Here is an 18,137-nt window from a genome sequence, read left to right as displayed (position 1 = left end):
AAGGCGGGGCATAGAGGAGAAACAATAATGTACAGTATGTGGAAAATAATGTGTTTTTTAAACCTTAAACCGCATAAACACATTTCATTACACCAAATACACAAAATAATGTTATTTTTAGCAACATCATATGACCCCTTTAATAGTAATTGACTACAATTTTTGTGTTATACAGGGACGTCAAAAATAATGCTATAATAAAATATAATATTTCTAAATATATATTATTAATAATGTATCAATAGCTATTATTATTTATGAACAACTTGAACTTTTAGTTATTTATACTTTGAACTATTTGGGTACTCAGTTACACAAATCCTCACAATGTCCGTCCCTTATTCAAACTGACTATGACTAACAGTGCAGTAGTGAACCAGAGCTCTACTAATTTTACAGATTGTGGTGTATTTCAAAACCTTTGAGAACATACAGATGGAGAGGAATTTTGGCTGAAACTACACAACATGAGAGAGAACAGACCAACGGATGGTGCTACACTGGCTGTTGTAAATATTTGTGATCTAAAATAGAACACAGCAGCGAGCCCAAGTGTCTGTCGGTGTATTAGAATCACTCAAAGATAATGGCCCTCATCTTTAAAGATTAACTGAACATGAAAAGAACGATGCCACAGACGCTCCTAAACTGTCAATCTCAAAGAATGCACAATGTAGGCCTATTAGATTGCATCTTAAAACCAGAACTAAATACAATCCTTTTGATGCCAGGATGTTGCCATGTGGTTGCTAAGGTATTCTGAGGGGTTGCTAGGTAGACACTTTCTAACCAAGGTAAAAAAAGTATGTCTATGGGATTTTTTTTAATCATCAAACATGCAAAGTCATAATTTCAACTGCTTACCTCTTCGTAATGAGATACCTTTAATATCCATATTACAAACGGTACAGGACAAATTACATGTCAAATTACATGCACGTTTTTAGTTTGTTCAAATCTCTAACCTTAAGTATGTGCAGTAGTAATAGGGATGCAGTCATTTCAATATCGGCATCAATCAATCTGTGGTACTTCACAAGTTATTGAGTGTGCAGCAATCTGTTGAGAGCCCATTTAATGATTGACTTCACATAAAATATGACTGTTGTTCACATCAGCAATTCTCAAGCCCAGCATGCTAAAGATGTAGATTGATTGCAGTCAGAAAGGCTAATGTAGAGATGCAGAACTTCAGCAGACTAGTCTGAACTAAATACATATTATATTCACAAGTTCACACAGTTCAGTCCCACTTGCATTCAAATAACAGGTAGCTCTTAAACCAAATCTCAAACAGTGAATTTCCTATCAGAGCCATTTCTCTGCAAACACACCCATCCGTTTATTTAGGCTACACTTCACTTCCTCAGGTCCCCCAATGCACAAAAGCTGTTGTGCACAGGGTCTGATCTAGGCCACAATAAGTGGATGTGTGAAATGAATAGTTTTTCATATGTGAATACTGAACCTATCGTTTTTATAGAGAAACACCAAAATTGACCAAACATAATAAAAATGTCCCACTGCTGTAAATTCAGGGTGGAATCAGCAGGGACCTGGTGATACAACATTATATCAATATATACCATAATATTTAGCAATTCTTTATGTTTAGTGCATTCAAACTTACTTATATATGCAATATTTATATAATAATTTATATTTCAAATAAAAGCTGCTCATTTCAACATCTTGTTCATGAAGGAATAGTAATATATATATATTTTCTTTTTTTTTTAATGCATTTAGCAGACGCTTTTATCCAAAGCGACTTACAGTGCGCATTCAGGCTATACATTTTTTACCAGCATGGTAAATATGATATATATATATATATATATATATATCATGGTTTCCACAAACTGTGATATTAAGCAGAACAAATGTTTTCAACACTAATAATAAAAAATAAAATGATTTTTGAGAACCAAATCAGCATATTAGTATGATTTCTGAAGGATCATATGACACTGAAGACTTGAGTAAGGACTGCTAATAATTCAGCTTTGCCCTCACAGAAATACATTTTTAAATATTAAAATAGGAAGCTGTTATTTAAAATGATAATAATATTTCAGAATATTACTGCTTTTACTGTATTTTATTAAATAATTACAGCCTTGGTGAACATAAGAGACTTCTTTCAAAAACATTTTAATATCTTACTAAGCTCAAACTTTTAAACTGTAGTGTATATTCAGCTCATTATTTTAATTTGTCCAAAATGAACAAGTAATGCCACCATAGTGTTGCTGACCCTTTTCCCAAAAAAATATATTATGAAAAATGTAGCTGACTAAAAATACAGATTTTCTGCCATGCATACAGTACAACATATTGAGGCAATAATGCAATTCTTCGAAATACCCATTGTTTTTACTCACCTCTTCTTTTGGAATACACCTTAAAAATAATTAGTCACATGATAACATAAACGCATAGTATTTGATGTTACACAAGTGTCACTATGAAACAATCACAGACACAATGACTTTTCAACAATCCTTCTTTACTGTGATGGAGGCAGTTTCCTTGCCATTCATAGCAAACATCACATAGTTTTCATTTTCAAAACAATCATCAGCGTAACACAATGGCACCAGGAAGCCAGATAACACCACAGAAAGCAATTCAGGAAACGGGGTCGTGATTGGACAGTAACGACTCCAGGGCGGGCCAACATCTCAAACAGACTCTTTAACCACAGTCACTGATCGTTCACTGAAGAATCTGCCATGTTACATAAACCATCCTCGTGTCCAACACTCAGGAAGTCAGTGCAGCTTTAAAGCTAAACAACTCAGGAATCTGAGGCAACCGGCCTGAGATGGACTCCTTCTCTGACTTCCTTGACAACTCCCAAAGGAAGTGCTGGTTTATTTCTGTTATTCTGTGACGTCCCACCCAGTCCTGAAGAACCATATCTTTGCTGTCACCCACCCAAAACATGAACTAATCTCTAGTGGCCACTGGCCAAGAAGCATCTTTTTCCTTCATTGCATTATGAATGACAGACCATGAACTGGACAGTTCTTGTTGATATTGAGAGACAACAACTGCATTTACAGTTTTTCCTAAATTGTTTTTGCTTGTTTCTCAATTGAGATTAGTTTTTGTTCACACCAGATTTTAATTGCACGTTTTGGCAAATGTGTGCAAAAGAGTAAATATAATTGTTTCCAATTTGCACAATGCCTAAATGCACATGGCTTGCTGATTAAAACTAATGAGTTTATTCTCAGTGAAACTGTCATACTCTTCGCAATGCCTCGATCATGTGAGCCATGATTTAATTTATATATATATATATATACACATACATACATATACACACAGTGGGTACGGAAAGTATTCAGACCCCCTTCAATTTTTCACTGTTATATTGACATACATACATACATATATATATACATACATACATATATATATACATACATACATATATATATATGTACATACTATATAAATATATATTTAATTTATATATTATTTATTTGCACAATTCTTAATTATATTTATACTATGCACATGAATAGACAGGTTAATAAACTTAAACAAGGGAAATGTCAATCACTTAATTGCACTCGCAGACCGAATAACCATTCAACTTTATAACAAAATAAAATAAAATAAAAGTGCATGCAGAACATCTACTCAACAGATTCACTGACATCTAAAGAGGTTCCAGTGAAACCAATGCATGTGTCATATCAAAACATCACCAACTGCAAAGACACAAAAACACTCAACCATACAAAAGAACGAAACAAAACACTATAAAACCACTGCATACCTGACCACACTTCTAAAAGCAAACTTGTCAATAATTGTCAAATGTTTTAAAACTAAAAATACAGGTAAACACCCTATTGCTGGTGGTGCCTTCATTCTCCTGTCTATAGCATATTAGCACCCTGCAAGGCAACGTTAGGCATAAAATGAGTACAGATAATGTTATTTCTCACCAATAACAATTCTCAGATGTTTCAATCTCGTCAGCACGTCCTTCTTGGGGTCCAGCACTTTCTGTGTCGATTTCCTGACATCTCCATGAGGTTTTTTAGAGAACATTCCGAGATGTTTTGAAGAGCTAATGATAATCTTCCGTTAATTCCCTCAAACATGGAAGGGCTTGTCAGATTTACGGCTCGAAAGGTGTTATGGGTTGTAAGGAAACTTGAGGAAATAGAGGTGAGGCGTGCATTTTTGCAGAGGAGGTCAAACAAATGAAAAAGCAGCAAGCCCTCCTCTGTGCGTGTGTCTTGTGAGCTACACACCTCTCTGAAGATCTGAAAACATGGCGGAGGACGCGACATGAAAAACACCTTTAATCGAGGCCAGAGTCATTCAACGCTCAGACGTCATCCAAAGCGCACTCACACATCAGGATCCACAGGACAGGAGAAATATTTCACATTCATAAAATGTGAATCTTTTTTTTTTTTTTGAGTAACAATAGATGATTGCTCTTCATATCTGACAATAAAATGTATAAGCCATTTCTAAACTGTTATAATGAGGTCTATTTATTATATATATTTTGCATTCATGTTTTCTTTAATGTTGTTATATTTGTTTAATTTTTTTTGTGTATGCGTAATTGATATACCGTTTTCTATTTTTCATTGTATTTCTTGCCTTGTTCTCTTTTTATAATGTTTTTAAAACTTTAGAACAGTATTATGTAATTTTGAATATAAAATATACTTTACATTATTTTATGAAATAATGAATTTAACATTTTTATTATTATTTTATTTATTATTATTATTATTTTGGTGATTCATAAGGAAAAAGTTGCAAGCAAGTAAAATGGATGAATGAATGAAAGAAGCAATGAAAACACAATAAAACTTCAAGCTTTGCCGTCACTGTTCAGTGACGGTTTCTGTTATACCTTTATTTTGTGTTACATATTCCTTTGATAATAAATTAATGAAAAGTAAAAAAAAAACTTGACAGAAAAAAATCGAAAAGAAAGAGGGTTATTTCATAATGTTTGGAAATTGTGAATTATCGTTGCATTGTAAAATTGTCTGAAAATGAAATTGAGTGAACAACAACAACTCTGTTCCGAAACAAATGAAATAATAATAAACGAGAATTTATAAACAACACAATCATTTCATCCAGTCGTCCATTGATTTATACAGCCTGTTTTTATAGTCGTAAACACGCTCGCCATAGGCCGAGTGACGACGGGGAACTGTAGTTCTTTAGTCCACTAAGAACAATAGTACCCTAAATATCGGTGTCACCATAAGAACTACAAACCCCAGAGTGCTACAAGAAGCGCATATTACGCGCCAGTGTCCCTGCTTTTCAGAGGGTAGCATGCCTTAATAAAGTAAAACAGAAAGGTTTTTTTTTTTTTTGGTTACAAAATTATTAACAGGTAAAGCGATTTAATATGCAAGGGCCCCCCTTTTTGATTTAATCATATCTGGACGAAACGACAGCTGCCGGTCATTTGCAGGATTTGAACGTTTGCTAGCATGATACATCTAGATGTTTATGTATCTGTTTTGTTTTTAGCAATAACATCAAGCTAACAAACACATCTGCTCACAAAAAAAAGAAGAGTAATTTAAAGGTGAGAAGTAGTTCAGTAGATTTCTCGGTAGTCATAGTTTAAAAAAAACGGGATGCCAGTGCACTCGAGAGAAAAGAAGGAGAGTGTTTATGTATCTGTTTTGTTTTTAGCAATAACATCAAGCTAACAAACACATCTGCTCACAAAAAAAAGAAGAGTAATTTAAAGGTGAGAAGTAGTTCAGTAGATTTCTCGGTAGTCATAGTTTAAAAAAAACGGGATGCCAGTGCATTCGAGAGAAAAGAAGGAGAGCAACCATGAAGAGATGGAGGTGGATTTCGCAGAGCAAGAGGGGAGCAGCTCAGAAGATGAGGATACAGAGAGCTCTTCTGTCTCTGAAGATGGGGAAAGTTCAGGTGTGAATCAGACTTTTGATTTTCTCTATGTAGATATATATATAGGAACATATAGATACATGTAAAAATGCAATACAACAAGAACCATGAATATTTGAAAATTGAAATAGAAAATATGCCGAAAATTGACTCACTTGACTTGAGAAATTTTGCATTAGGTCACTTGCGAACTATTGGATCCTCTGCAGTGAATGGGTGCCGTCAGAATGAAAGTCCAAACAGCTTCAAACTAAAGCGGAAGATAATAACATCACAAGTAATCCACACGACTCCAGTCCATCAATTAATATATTGTGAAGTGAAAAGCTGCATGTTTGTGAGATTTTGTTTATTTATTATTAAATAGTAACTTCTGGTCAAAGTATAAAAACATCACAATAATCCATAAGTAATGCATATTTCTCTTCTGATTCAGACGAGATGACTTTTGACAAGACATATGGATTACTTGTGGATTATTGTGATGTTTTTATCAGCTGTTTGGACTCTCATTCTGACGGCACCCACTGCAGAGGTTACATTGGTGAGCAAGTGATGCAATGCTAAATTTATCCAAATATGTTCAAATGAAGAAACAAACTCATCTACATCTTAGACGTCCTGAGGTTGAACGAATTGTTAATCCCCCCCCCCCCCCCCAAAAAAAAAACTGGGGCAACAAATCACATAACTAAAATAAAAGTGAAAATATAAAGTACCATAAACAAATCACAACAATATAACAAATACCTGACTAGAAAAAAATCAAACATAAAAATGCAAATGATTCAATCAGCATCATTATTGCAGAAAAGGACGAATATCAAACTCTTCGATAAGACCGTTAGGTGATAATGTGTTCAAAGTATAAATCCAATAGGCTTCACGTCTTAAAAGCAAATTGTTGATATCACCCCTTCTACAAGGTAGTTTAACAGCTTCAATGCCAATATATTGTAAACTCAATGTTTAAATCTTGCAAAATGTTGTACTACTGGACTTCTAGTGTCATGCAGCCTAATGGCACTTCGATGTTCGGCAATCTGCATTTTGAGTTGTCTGCTTATTGTTCCCACATAACAGAGTCCACATGGGCAGCGCAGCATATAAATAACATTAGAGGTCTTACAAGACATCATTAACAATAGTTGGGCACCGTCATTGAGGTTTTTGTTGCCCGAAAGATGCACACTTTTTTTTTGTGAACTACTCATTTAAACAAATAAAGAAAGAAACAATCTGTTTATTTCAGAAATGGACGATGAGGATTGTGAAAGGAGAAGGATGGAATGCATAGACGAAATGACTAATCTAGAAAAACAGTTCACTGACCTCAAAGACCAGTATGTACCGTCCTCTTGTTTGTATTTAATCTGTGCATGAATTCAATGTTATTTACAAGTGCATACATTTTTTTATTTTTTTTTTACATTGGTCACTAAGTGTGCATGCTTTCCTTAGGTTATATAAAGAGAGGCTGAGTCAAGTTGATGCCAAACTTCAGGAAGTGATGTCAGGAAAGGCACCAGAGTACCTGGAACCCCCTGCAAATCTTCAGGAGAACATGCAAATTAGAACTAAAGTTGCAGGTCGGTCTGATGTCTAAACTGAACATGGGATTATTTATTGTTCTTTGAAACTGTGCATTTTGGTGCATTATTGAAACAATACATTCATGCATAGGTATCTACAGAGAATTGTGCTTGGAATCAGTGAAGAATAAATACGACTGTGAAACCCAAGCAGCGTTCCAGCACTGGGAGGTGAGTTTTACAGATGTAATCCGCTATTACCTAAACAACGGTGCATGTCTGAAATGTCTTGCTGAGTCATCATAACAGAGCCATACAGGAGTATTATTATTGTTTGATCTAACAGCGCTAAAAGCCTGCCAGTTACCACATTAAAAGCATGCATCTATTTAAACAAACTTTCAAAATGAAATACAATTCCAATTTGGTTCATTTGATCTCTTCTAGAGTGAAAAACTGTTATTATTTGATACGGTTCAAAGTAAACTAGAGGAGAAGATCAGACGCTTGGAGGAAGACCGTCACAGCGTAGATATTACCTCAGGTATTGGAATTGTGAATACGGTCACAAATAATATCGTTTTTTTGTGTTATTTATATACAATCTTTGTCATATTTCCCCTACAGAGCTCTGGAACGATGAGTTACAATCAAGAAAAAATAAGAAGAAAGATCCCTTCAGTCCAGACAAAAAGAAAAAGCCTGTCATTGTGTCAGATATCCTTTACTACAACCAATTGTACTCCCCTATAATCAATCTATCCAGAATTTGCTGGATCATTTGTGAGTTTCTTAACATGTGCATGCCCATATATAGTTTACATGCTGCAAGACCTGGATATACTGGAAGACTGGACTGCTATTAGAAAGGTTAGACTGTCAAAAACAGAACTCTTTTTATATGAAACCATTTTTATTGTGAAGCAAATGATGTATTTTGTTAATATCTTGTAGGCCATGGCAACATTAGGACCTCACAGAGTAAAGACTGATGGTGAGATCATATTTATTACTGCATTTAATTTTCATAACAACAACTGGTTAAATTATACACTACAGTTTAAAAGTTTATGGACATAGTAAAAAAAACTTGTAGAATTTCCCTTTTACTATAGTGACCTTGAACAAATACGTCTGTTCTTAGTCTCTTTTGCTCTGGGCAACTTCCTGGAGTTTTGGTGCATAATGACTCCATCTAACTCCTAAGTGGTAACCTATTAACAAATTGCAGTTAAATATAGACACATCATCATGTTTGTATAGTTACAGCAGTTATATTGGCTTATCCTATAGGTGCTTTATTATGTAATGTTCAAGTTGTGTTTTGTTACGTTAGTAACAGTAGAACTTGTATAATTTGTTGTAGTCTCTTCAAAGAGTGACAAACACCAGCACAATGCCCGCTCAGAGGACGGACGCTTGTTTTACGACGGGGAATGTTACAGCCGTGGACAAGCCATATGTATCGACAAGAAAGACGAGTATCCTACGAGGTGAGGGATCCTGAATTACCAAGCTCATATTGATTATTTTGCAGCACTTTTGAGAGTTATTTTTCTCCTGTCTTCTGTTTCAAACAGCGCATTAATAACTACAGTCAATCATGATGAAGTCTGGTTTAAGCGAGTCGATGGGAGCAAGTCAAAACTCTACATCTCACAGCTTCAGAAAGGCAAATACACCATAAAACATGCCTGATCTACCTGAGATCTGATTAGATGTCAGGATGGCAGTCTGACATGTTTAATAGTGCCATTTTATGTACAGTATATCATGATTTAAATACCTTTTTGATGTTTAAAAACATATGTTGGTGTATTGTCTGTCATTTGAAATGTGAGGAAAGTTGATGTTATTTTATTATATATTCAGTGCAATACCATTAATAAGATTATTGCACCAAACAGGTCAAAAATGTAGTATAATTACTACCATGAAATGTGGGACTTTTGTATTTCGATAACTGGGCTCATTTTCCATTTTAGTTCTGCTCAGTGGTGTTTGAACCCAATTCTAATGAGTAGTAATTTCTAATGCCATGTCTGGCTACCAAATGGTTTCCTACTTTTTTACATTTCTGCCTCATCACTGTGTTCCGATACAAATGATATGCCACAATTTGCATTTGCCATTCTTGGTGGCTTTTTTTTGTAACAGTGTAATGAAATGGTCTTGCTTGTGCGGCATCTTATAAGAAAAAAAGCTATTTGAAGTATGTTTAGGAGTGAAAAAACAAGACGATGTTATCACACCTTTTCAGAGACTCTGAACAATCAGCTGTTTACTGTTCAAGATGTGATCTTGCTGCTCTATTTACAGTCTAAACAAGCCATAAATGTGGTGAATACTTTATATAATTCATTGTAATGTGCATTTCAGTTCTGGTCATTGGTTCAGTGTTCTTTTCTATGTTGGGTTATAGCACCACCCTTTGGTTTTTGTTGTACTGTGCCTGTTGTTTTTTATGCCTTTTTTTCTTGATTCATCCATACTTTTGAAAATTCTGTGCTGAATGTTGTTTTTTTCCAGTTATGAATTTACATTGAACAGACTTTAAAATACAGCATTTTGATATCATAGAGCTTTGTTGTCCTTTATGAGTGACACAATTCCATATGTCTAATTAGAATAGAAATATCATGGGTTTAAAAAATTGTAATTTTGTAATGGAAAGTTGTGTTTTAATCTTTAAGCTTTAATCTTTGCAAAACTAATTTAGTGGAATGACAGTAGTATCATTTACTCATGTTTGCCAGAGAATTAAAAATCGTTCACCCCAAAATGAAAATGTACTCACCCTCAGGCCATCCACGGTAAAGGTGTGTTTGTTTCTTCATCGGAACAGATTTGGAGAAATTCAGCATTACATCACTTGCTCACCAATGGATCCTCTGCAGTGAATGGGTGCCGTCAGAATGAGAGTCCAAACAGCTGATTAAAAACACCACAACAATCCGCAATAAATAAAACTAACATTATTTAAAACAAATTTAAATCATTGATATATCCCGAGTTGTGTTCTCATGCACCACACTGTTTTCTGCTATTTGCTAATCTTAATATCAATAATCACGATTATACAAACTAGGTTGACAGATAGATGTACTTTATTCATCCTGAAGGGAACATTCAGATACAATTAGCTTGATGATGCTGTAATTTTAATACAATGCAATCTTTATACTGTGGCCAAATGTTGCAGCATAAAAATAATGTAGAACATTGAGAAGCAGGAACACATATTTTACAAATGCTGCATTAGAGTAAAAGCCACTCATGACTGCTTTTGGGTAATATGTTATAATTCTGAATACAAAAATCAGATGCTTGTTATTAATACATTCCCATTAATGTGCATATTATAATTCACTGAGAGAAACACTAGGTTAAAAGGATAGTTCACCCAAAAATGAAAAAAATTGGTTACCCACATTCTTCAAAATATCTGCTTTTGTGTGCAGCAGAAGAAAGAAATTCAAACAAGTTTGGAACAACTTGGGTGGGTAAATGAAAACAGAATTGTAATTTTTGGATAAACTATCCCTTTAAACAGACCACCAAAGATAACATTCAAGTGTGTAAGTAATAGACGGATAAATAGACATGACCATGAAGAACAATAGATTTAGATCTCAAAAACTGCATGAAAATACATAGCCCTTCACTAAAATGCTTTTTGAGTTATGCACTTTTATGGTCAGAAAACATGCAGCATGTATACATGTGTAAAAGCAAATGTACTGCATTAAAACTGAATTTTGTGTTACAAATATAAATATCCACTGGCATTAATTTCATGGACAGTACTCGACAAAGACTCATGTGCAGCCTTTGTTGTCAGAAAAAAAAGGCTACTTCATGAGTATCACAGCAAATATTCTTTAACGGAAGTTTTGAGATCACAGTTCAATCAAAATACTGTTAAACAGATAAAACCTCATTGATGCCCAAAACAATGTTCTAATCAAATAATAACAGACATGAAAAAGGGAACGAAGGTGTGTTCTAACTCTAATGCTTTAAAATAAATTTTAAGGGTACAGGACGTACAATATGTTAGTTATTTGTTATACTAGCCTCTCTGAAGGACAGACCTTCTATAAACAGATGTGGCATTAGTGTACTTGAATATACAATAAACCATTCTCCAGTGTAAATGTCCTCATAAAGCTGAGTCTGCACTATATTTCGGTTTATAATATCTTTGCAAAAGAAAGAGTGATGCAAGGTCCATACAGTGCTGTCTGTACTGTCACATGATGAGCAGCAGGGCTGGGGTTTCTGAGCCGTCATTCTACCGAGTTGTGAAGCACTCTTGACCATTTTTCCATTCCCGTCTTGCCATTTACACAAGCAGTCCCAGCTGAAACCGCTCTATGGCAAGCCCAATGCAGAGGACAGGTGCAGCAAGCCTCTGACTGTTCACGCAAATTTCTTCTTGGTTGCAGTGAAACGCTCCATGTACTGAAGAAAACAAAGATTAAAGCAAGTCATTATATGACAATGCAAGAAAGAAAAAGTGTAAAAAATGTAGACTGGCATTAGATTCCTAAATCACGTTTAAGGCTATTTATATAACGTATGCTACGGGTCAAACGTTTGGAATATTTAGGATTATTTTCATGTTTTGAAATGTGATCTTGCTCACCAAGGCTGCATTTATTTGATTACAAATACAGCAAAAACAGTAATATCGTGAAATATTTTTACAATTTAAAATAGCTGTTTTCTATTGTTAAATTCTAAAAATGTAATTTATTCCTGTGATGCAAAGCAGACTTTAGTGTCACAATCTTTCAGAAATCATTCTAATATGTTGATTTGGTGCTCAAGAAACATTTCTTTTTATTATCAGTGTTGAAAACATTTTTCTGCTTAATATTTTTGTGGAAACTGTGATAGACTACCATTCAAAAGATAGTGTTAGCATAAATGATCTGCTCATTTTGGGAAATTAAACCAGTACTTATAACATGATTTTCATAAAATCTTTAATGTGTAAAATCAAACTCTTAAAGCTTTCAATTGATGTCAATGAAAATAAGCAGATTTGATTTTGAACAGAAGATATAAATAGATTTACCTGGTTATACGATTGAAATTTCACTCATATGTGAGTCAAATAAGAGGTCGGATTGAATTTGATATTTGTATAGCCACTTGGCCCTGTTTTACACCTGGAAGTAAGATCTGTTTTAGGCAAACTAATAACAGATGGACTAACTAACTAGAGGTTTAAACTGGGTTCAAAATGTTTTGAGATTTAATCGATCAAACTACATTCAGAATCAACAACACACAAAACTACATCACATCAGCAGTGTAAACACTAATTTGTCTTGAAAATTATGCTTGAAACAGTAAAATGTTCTTAGATTAATACAGGATTATATTTGGGGGAAATTATATTTGAGTTTTTTTTGTTTTCTTTTTTTAATCCCAGGTGTAAACATGACAAGTGCGATACAAGAATAAATCGGAGTTGAACTGTGAATTTCTCAATTCAGAGCTAGTATTATCTCTTCCTTTCCCTGCTTCTAGATTTTGGGGGATTTGACTTTGTTTCAAAAACAAATAATTAGACCACTTTTGTTTTACATTCAAACTTAAACTGTGGTATTTTCCATCTTGGAAAAACATGTGATATTTATAGAAGAGGATGAGACACACAAAATTGACTGTTAAAGGGATAGTTCACCCAAAAATGAAAATTTGATGTTTATCTGCTTACCCCCAGGGCATCCAAGATGTAGGTGACTTTGTTTCTTCAGTAGAACACAAACAAAGATTTTTAACTCAAACCGTTGCAGTCTGTCAGTCATATAATGTAAGTGAATGGGAATCACGGCTTTGAGAGTCAAAAAAACATACACAAACAAAACCAAATTAAACCCTGCGGCTTGTGACGATACATTGATGTGTAAAGACACAAAACAATCGGTCTGTGCAAGAAATGAACAGTATTTATATCGTTTTTTTACCTCTGATTCACCGCAATGTCCGAACTGTCCTGAGTGCGTTCGCATCTTCTTCTTCTTGCTTTACGGCGGATCGCAGACTTATAAGTGCATTACCGCCACCTATCTCTCAAATGGACCATTGACACTGTATCTACAATCTCAATTAGGAGTGTAATGTTAGTGTTAATTTGGTTTTGTTTGTGTATGTTTTTTTGACTCTCAAAGCCCAGTGAATGATTCCCATTCACTTCCATTATATGACTGACAGGCTGCAAAGGTTTGAGTTAAAAATCTTCATTTGTGTTCTACTGAAGAAACAAAGTCAACTACATCTTGGATGCCCTGGGGGTAAGCAGATAAACATCAAATTTTCATTTTTGGGTGAACTATCCCTTTAATACTGGACATGGAATATAACCTGAAAAACAAAGCTTTTTTTTCTTATGTCTTCTTCTAAAAGACATAAGATTTAAAGATATAATAGTAGGCTAAACTGACACAAAATTACCTTATCATATCCTTCTAGGTCACGCATCTTTTTAACTTCAAACAGGTTGCCCTCCACGGACAGCAGGGACACCTGGGAGTCTGAGAGGATGGAGAAGGGGATAGAGGAGAGCTCCAGACAGTTCTCCTCCAGCCGTAAGACCTTCAGTCTGGGAGCACGGGACACCTCTGGAGACACTGTTGAAATCTGAAACAGAACAAACACAGCACAAAAAGTCACCCTGACACTCCTTTATCATGACATGACATTTCCTAAATGCAACAAACTAAAAAAAACTCACCTGGTTCTGATTGAGGTTGATTTCAATGGCTTGCAGTTCGGCCACTTCTGCAGGAACCACCTGGATCTTATTCTTGGACAGGTCCAGAACATCGAGCTGGCGAAGGGTGCCGAGTCCAATAGGAAACTCCTTGAAGTGATTCCCAGACAGGGTCAAGGTGCGCAAGGACTTCAGCTGACCCACCGATGAAGGAAGCTGCTTCAACTGGTTCCCATTTAAAATAAGAGTCTCCAGCTTCTTGAGTTTCCCGATGTCATTTGGTAGACTGGCTACACACATAAAACAAAAAATCATACATTAATGGAGTGCTTAAGAGTTCATATCACAGAATACAGGCTCCTCTGCAATAAAATGATTGACTATGTATATACTACAGTAAGAAATGTTTAACGAGCAGCAAATCAGCATATTAGAATGATTTCTGAAGGATCTGAGGGCTAGAGTAATGAGTGCTGAAAATTCAGCTTTGCATTAAAAGAATAAATTACATTTTAAATTATATTTAAATAAGAAAGTGTTATTTTAATTGTAATAATATTTCACAATATTACTGTTTTTACTCTATTTTTTATCAAATAATCACAGCTTTGATGAGCAAAGAGAACATTTTTAAAAACATAAAAAAATCTGAATTATTCCAAATTTTTGGAATACATATTATTTATTTATCTCTCTCTCTCAAGTCTATTCAATGTTCATCAGTTCAATGGGGGATTACTCATTTCACATGCAAAGATGTTAGCCAATCACAACAGAGGTAATTTACATACAAAAGTCTTAAATGTACAGAAGCAAAATGATCCTATTTAATTCTAAGGGACAAAAGAGTGTGAAAAATACCATAAAACTATGTTTTGATTGCAAAAAAAAAAACAATACAAAAAAATAAAAATAAAAGGTTAGAATGATAAGTTTGTAAGATGGCCATATTTAGCTATTTGTCAACACTTACTCAGTTTATTGCTGCTTATAGTAAAACTCTTGATTTGCTGGAAGCCTCCTATGAATGCTGGAAGCACCTCAATTTTGTTGTTGGACAGATCGACTGTCCGCAGGTTTCCAGTGAGTTTCTGCAGCTCCTCTGGGAACTACATAATCAAAGACACGTGAGCTGTCAATAATCCACGAGGACATCGCTGTGAAGTGCATTTGTGTGGTGAATATGATTACGACAAGCCTATTAGCACCTCTGTCAAACCCTTTCCGGTCAGCTGAAAGACTCCAGTCTTCTGAGATGTTTCCAAATGAGCTTTGAGCGCACTGTTCCCCATTTACAGGATATGGATGCTGCCGAATTTGATATCAGGAAATCCACTGGAAGACTAAAATACAGTTCGATAAAAAATAAAGTTAGCTAGACCCTTAAATGAACCAAGGTTATTGTATAGTGACCATTATTTAAAGGGATAGTTCACCCAAAAATAAAAATACGGTTAATTACTCACCCAAGTTGTTCCAAACCGGTATGATTTTCTTTCTTTTGTTGAACACAAAAGAAGATATTTTGAAAAATGCTGGTAACCAAACAGTTGCTGGTAGCTGTTGAAACAACATGAGGGTGAGTAAATGATGACAGATTCTTCATTTTTGGGTGAACTCTCACTTAAACGCTTACCGTGGTTAGATTAATACAAATATGGTTTCTATAAAATATAATAGAATGTGTTATGAAAAACAGCAGCTTAAACACGCTCTAACCCTAAGAGTTGTGATACACATTTATTAGATTCATTCACTGACTCAAATTATTTATTTATTTATCATTTACAAATTATTTAGTAAAAACCTACTTGAACATTTAAGCTAAAATCTTATAGTTAAAATAGTTGTTACCATAGAAAATAATACAATCCATATCGCAATTGCGTAATTTCTGAGCTGAAAAAAACACATATAACATTGAATAATCTTTCAGCAGTCAAAAATCGGAATATGCGCGACTAAAAACCACGTAAAACGCTCGGCCTAACATTGCATATTATTTCACAGTAACATTTACCTTAGCCAGCTAGCTCGACTAGCTATCTGTAAATCCAGTTTGACAATGTGTACAGCAGGAAAAGTTTACAGAATCACACCGGCAGCTTCAGCTAAAGAACATTCATTAAGCGCTTAATTAATGTGTAAAAAAAGTAATTAAATGTTATCGGATGGTGATCTAAGTAACTTTGTCCATCCCCAGGTTGAGGTTTGTTTATGTAGAAACAGACATAATTAATTCTCCTGCGTGTAATTGCACCTCCCGTCCGCTGGACGGCGGTAATAGACAATGTATATTCCGTTTCTTATTCTGTATGTCGCCACTTAGTGGCTTGGCTGTGAAAGGGCTTCATTTTACCGTCGCTCAGTTACAGCCTGTGACTTCTAAATTAAAATGAAATAAATTAAATCCCTTATAAAAACTCTCCCGTTATTACCACCAGAGTTCCATATTATAGTCCACTCCAGCTTGCATCTTATTCACTGCACTGTTCATAAACAAGACTGCAGTGTTGCAAATTTAGACTAAATTGAGCTGCCAGACTGTTTTTAATTAGCTACTTTTGGTTGATTTTATGTTTGATGATATTTCAAAAAGCAAACTAAACAAAAATCAAACTATCAAACTTATCTAACAGGACTCACAATAGAAAAAAACAACAACAACGTGGGATTTGTGCATTATATATTAAAAAATGATATGGCACTAAATTATGGGAAATGCCTCAGCTGAAGCATTCAGAATAGCTTTGATTTAGTTATGTTCTATTTGGATGACAGTGGTGGCAAGATGATTTGTTGTAGTAACAATAACTATTATTGTCTATGACAGACACTATGTTACCATGGTGAATGTTTGTAGTGGCTGCTCAGTGTGAGTGCCAGAGACCACATCCACGTCCTAACATGTATGTGGTAAAAGATGCAGTTGTTGCTATTTAGTTACTTTATTATATAATGACTACCCACCTTACTTTTCAACGCAGAAGTAAGCCGTTTTGTACAACTAAATATAGCTGGAAGCGGATGAGACCAGAAGCCAGACACATTAAATTTACAAATGGCTGCGCTCGCTCTTTTACGGGAAAAATATGGTGGATACCTTCTCTCTTCTACTGAGGCATTGGTAAACTCTCATTAGAAATGTGTAAAAATTGCAAGTAGGGATAACTGCAGGCTGGAGCAGTGGGCGTGGTGAAAGATTAGGGTGTGCTGAAAGGAAGGGGGCGTGGATAAAAGTCTTTCTAATTGGTTAGGGTTAGTTTCTGTTGTAGCATTCACCTTTCGGCACGCCACCTTTTGCCACGCCCATTACTCCAACCTGCAGCTACCTGTACCTTTAAGGGTTGTCACAGGGACGATTTTATACCTTATTTACCCTGAAATGGTTTATAGTAGTACTTTATAAGATACTAATATGCAGCTTTTATCAGAGGTGTAAAGAGTACCTAAAAACCATTCTTGAGTAAAAGTACAGATACCTTACAGTGAAAATGACTCCACTACACGTTACGTCACCAATTCCAAAACAACTTGAGTAAAAGTCTTAGAGTATCTGATTTTAACAGTACTTAAGTATTTTACTTGTACTAAATATAGGCTCAAAGATGCACTAGCCAAAGAGACATGCCAGTGAAAAACTGTAACGTTGTGGAGAAGCTGCGGAAAGCAGGCAGAGGCAAGGATCTATGTGCTGGTACTTCATGGAAAAACTAGAACAAACAATAAGGCAAAAACCAAAGGGAACAAAGAACAGAATGACTGGCAAACAGACAACCATTACATTCAACAACTCACAAGGAACTAAAGAAAAACTAGGGCTATATATACACACAGGGGGCTAACAAGCTTTACAAGATAAGACACACCTGGGGAGACTAATCAAGGGGAACCAATGCACAAACGGACTACAAACTGACTACAAACACCACGGGAGACAGGAAGTGACA

At 35.1% G+C, this 18,137-nt stretch overlaps 4 protein-coding genes across 6 annotated transcripts in view; 1 reads left to right on the top strand and 3 right to left on the bottom strand.

Annotated features, from left to right (window-relative positions):
- LOC107682070 (ral GTPase-activating protein subunit alpha-1-like) overlaps positions 1–4,366 on the bottom strand; it is a 73,086-nt gene extending 68,720 nt beyond the window's left edge. Inside the window, exon 1 of the mRNA XM_016478453.1 lies at positions 3,966–4,366. Coding sequence (XP_016333939.1) covers positions 3,966–4,071 — 106 coding nt within the window. The 5' untranslated portion in view covers positions 4,072–4,366. The remainder of the gene's footprint in view (positions 1–3,965) is intronic.
- A 914-nt stretch (positions 4,367–5,280) lies between these two features.
- On the top strand, positions 5,281–10,019 carry LOC107682295 (breast cancer metastasis-suppressor 1-like protein-A). Of its 2 annotated transcripts, XM_016478591.1 has the most exons (11): positions 5,281–5,672; positions 5,841–5,949; positions 7,181–7,271; positions 7,390–7,517; positions 7,612–7,691; positions 7,908–8,004; positions 8,088–8,177; positions 8,266–8,330; positions 8,415–8,454; positions 8,827–8,953; positions 9,041–10,019. In XM_016478591.1, exons 1-11 carry the CDS (start codon positions 5,646–5,648, stop codon positions 9,156–9,158), a joined length of 972 nt encoding a protein of 323 aa, XP_016334077.1. In that variant the 5' UTR covers positions 5,281–5,645; the 3' UTR covers positions 9,159–10,019. The 2 variants fall into 2 exon arrangements, with proteins under 2 accessions (XP_016334077.1, XP_016334070.1); XM_016478584.1 differs by lacking the exon at positions 5,281–5,672 and having other exon boundaries at positions 5,685–5,949.
- Positions 10,020–11,788: 1,769 nt separating this feature from the next.
- Positions 11,789–16,478, bottom strand: LOC107682003 (leucine-rich repeat-containing protein 57). Of its 2 annotated transcripts, none has more exons than XM_016478416.1 (6): positions 16,208–16,478; positions 15,396–15,530; positions 15,161–15,296; positions 14,209–14,477; positions 13,929–14,114; positions 11,789–11,924 (listed from the first exon to the last, which is right to left on the bottom strand). In XM_016478416.1, exons 2-6 carry the CDS (start codon positions 15,477–15,479, stop codon positions 11,883–11,885), a joined length of 717 nt encoding a protein of 238 aa, XP_016333902.1. In that variant the 5' UTR covers positions 15,480–15,530; positions 16,208–16,478; the 3' UTR covers positions 11,789–11,882. The 2 variants fall into 2 exon arrangements, with proteins under 2 accessions (XP_016333902.1, XP_016333901.1); XM_016478415.1 differs by lacking the exon at positions 16,208–16,478 and adding an exon at positions 15,654–15,690.
- Positions 13,717–18,137, bottom strand: part of LOC107682023 (stathmin-4-like) — a 21,749-nt gene continuing 17,328 nt past the window's right edge. Inside the window, exon 7 of the transcript XR_001633331.1 lies at positions 13,717–13,728. The gene's annotated coding sequence lies outside the window, so the exon portion shown is untranslated. The remainder of the gene's footprint in view (positions 13,729–18,137) is intronic.

Source organism: Sinocyclocheilus anshuiensis, unplaced genomic scaffold (genome assembly GCF_001515605.1).
Source record: "Sinocyclocheilus anshuiensis isolate Anshui unplaced genomic scaffold, SAMN03320099.WGS_v1.1 scaffold1098, whole genome shotgun sequence".
Taxonomy (NCBI): domain Eukaryota; kingdom Metazoa; phylum Chordata; class Actinopteri; order Cypriniformes; family Cyprinidae; genus Sinocyclocheilus; species Sinocyclocheilus anshuiensis.
The sequence above is the reverse complement of the archived record's forward strand: the minus strand, read 5'-3'. Positions and strand labels throughout refer to the sequence as shown.

What these genes read in the sequence shown, in the direction of transcription:
- LOC107682295 (XM_016478591.1), top strand. Translation starts at nt 5,646, where the DNA reads ATGCCAGTGCACTCGAGAGAAAAGAAG. An exon ending in TGCACTCGAGAGAAAAGAAG is followed by an intron (nt 5,673 to 5,840) that starts GAGAGTGTTTAT and finishes AGAGAAAAGAAG; the next exon opens with GAGAGCAACCATGAAGAGAT. An exon ending in TGAAGATGGGGAAAGTTCAG is followed by an intron (nt 5,950 to 7,180) that starts GTGTGAATCAGA and finishes TGTTTATTTCAG; the next exon opens with AAATGGACGATGAGGATTGT.
- LOC107682003 (XM_016478416.1), bottom strand. Translation starts at nt 15,479, where the DNA reads ATGGGGAACAGTGCGCTCAAAGCTCATTTGGAAACATCTCAGAAGACT. An exon ending in CCGGAAAGGGTTTGACAGAG is followed by an intron (nt 15,297 to 15,395) that starts GTGCTAATAGGC and finishes TTGATTATGTAG; the next exon opens with TTCCCAGAGGAGCTGCAGAA. An exon ending in TCAACCTCAATCAGAACCAG is followed by an intron (nt 14,115 to 14,208) that starts GTGAGTTTTTTT and finishes GTTCTGTTTCAG; the next exon opens with ATTTCAACAGTGTCTCCAGA.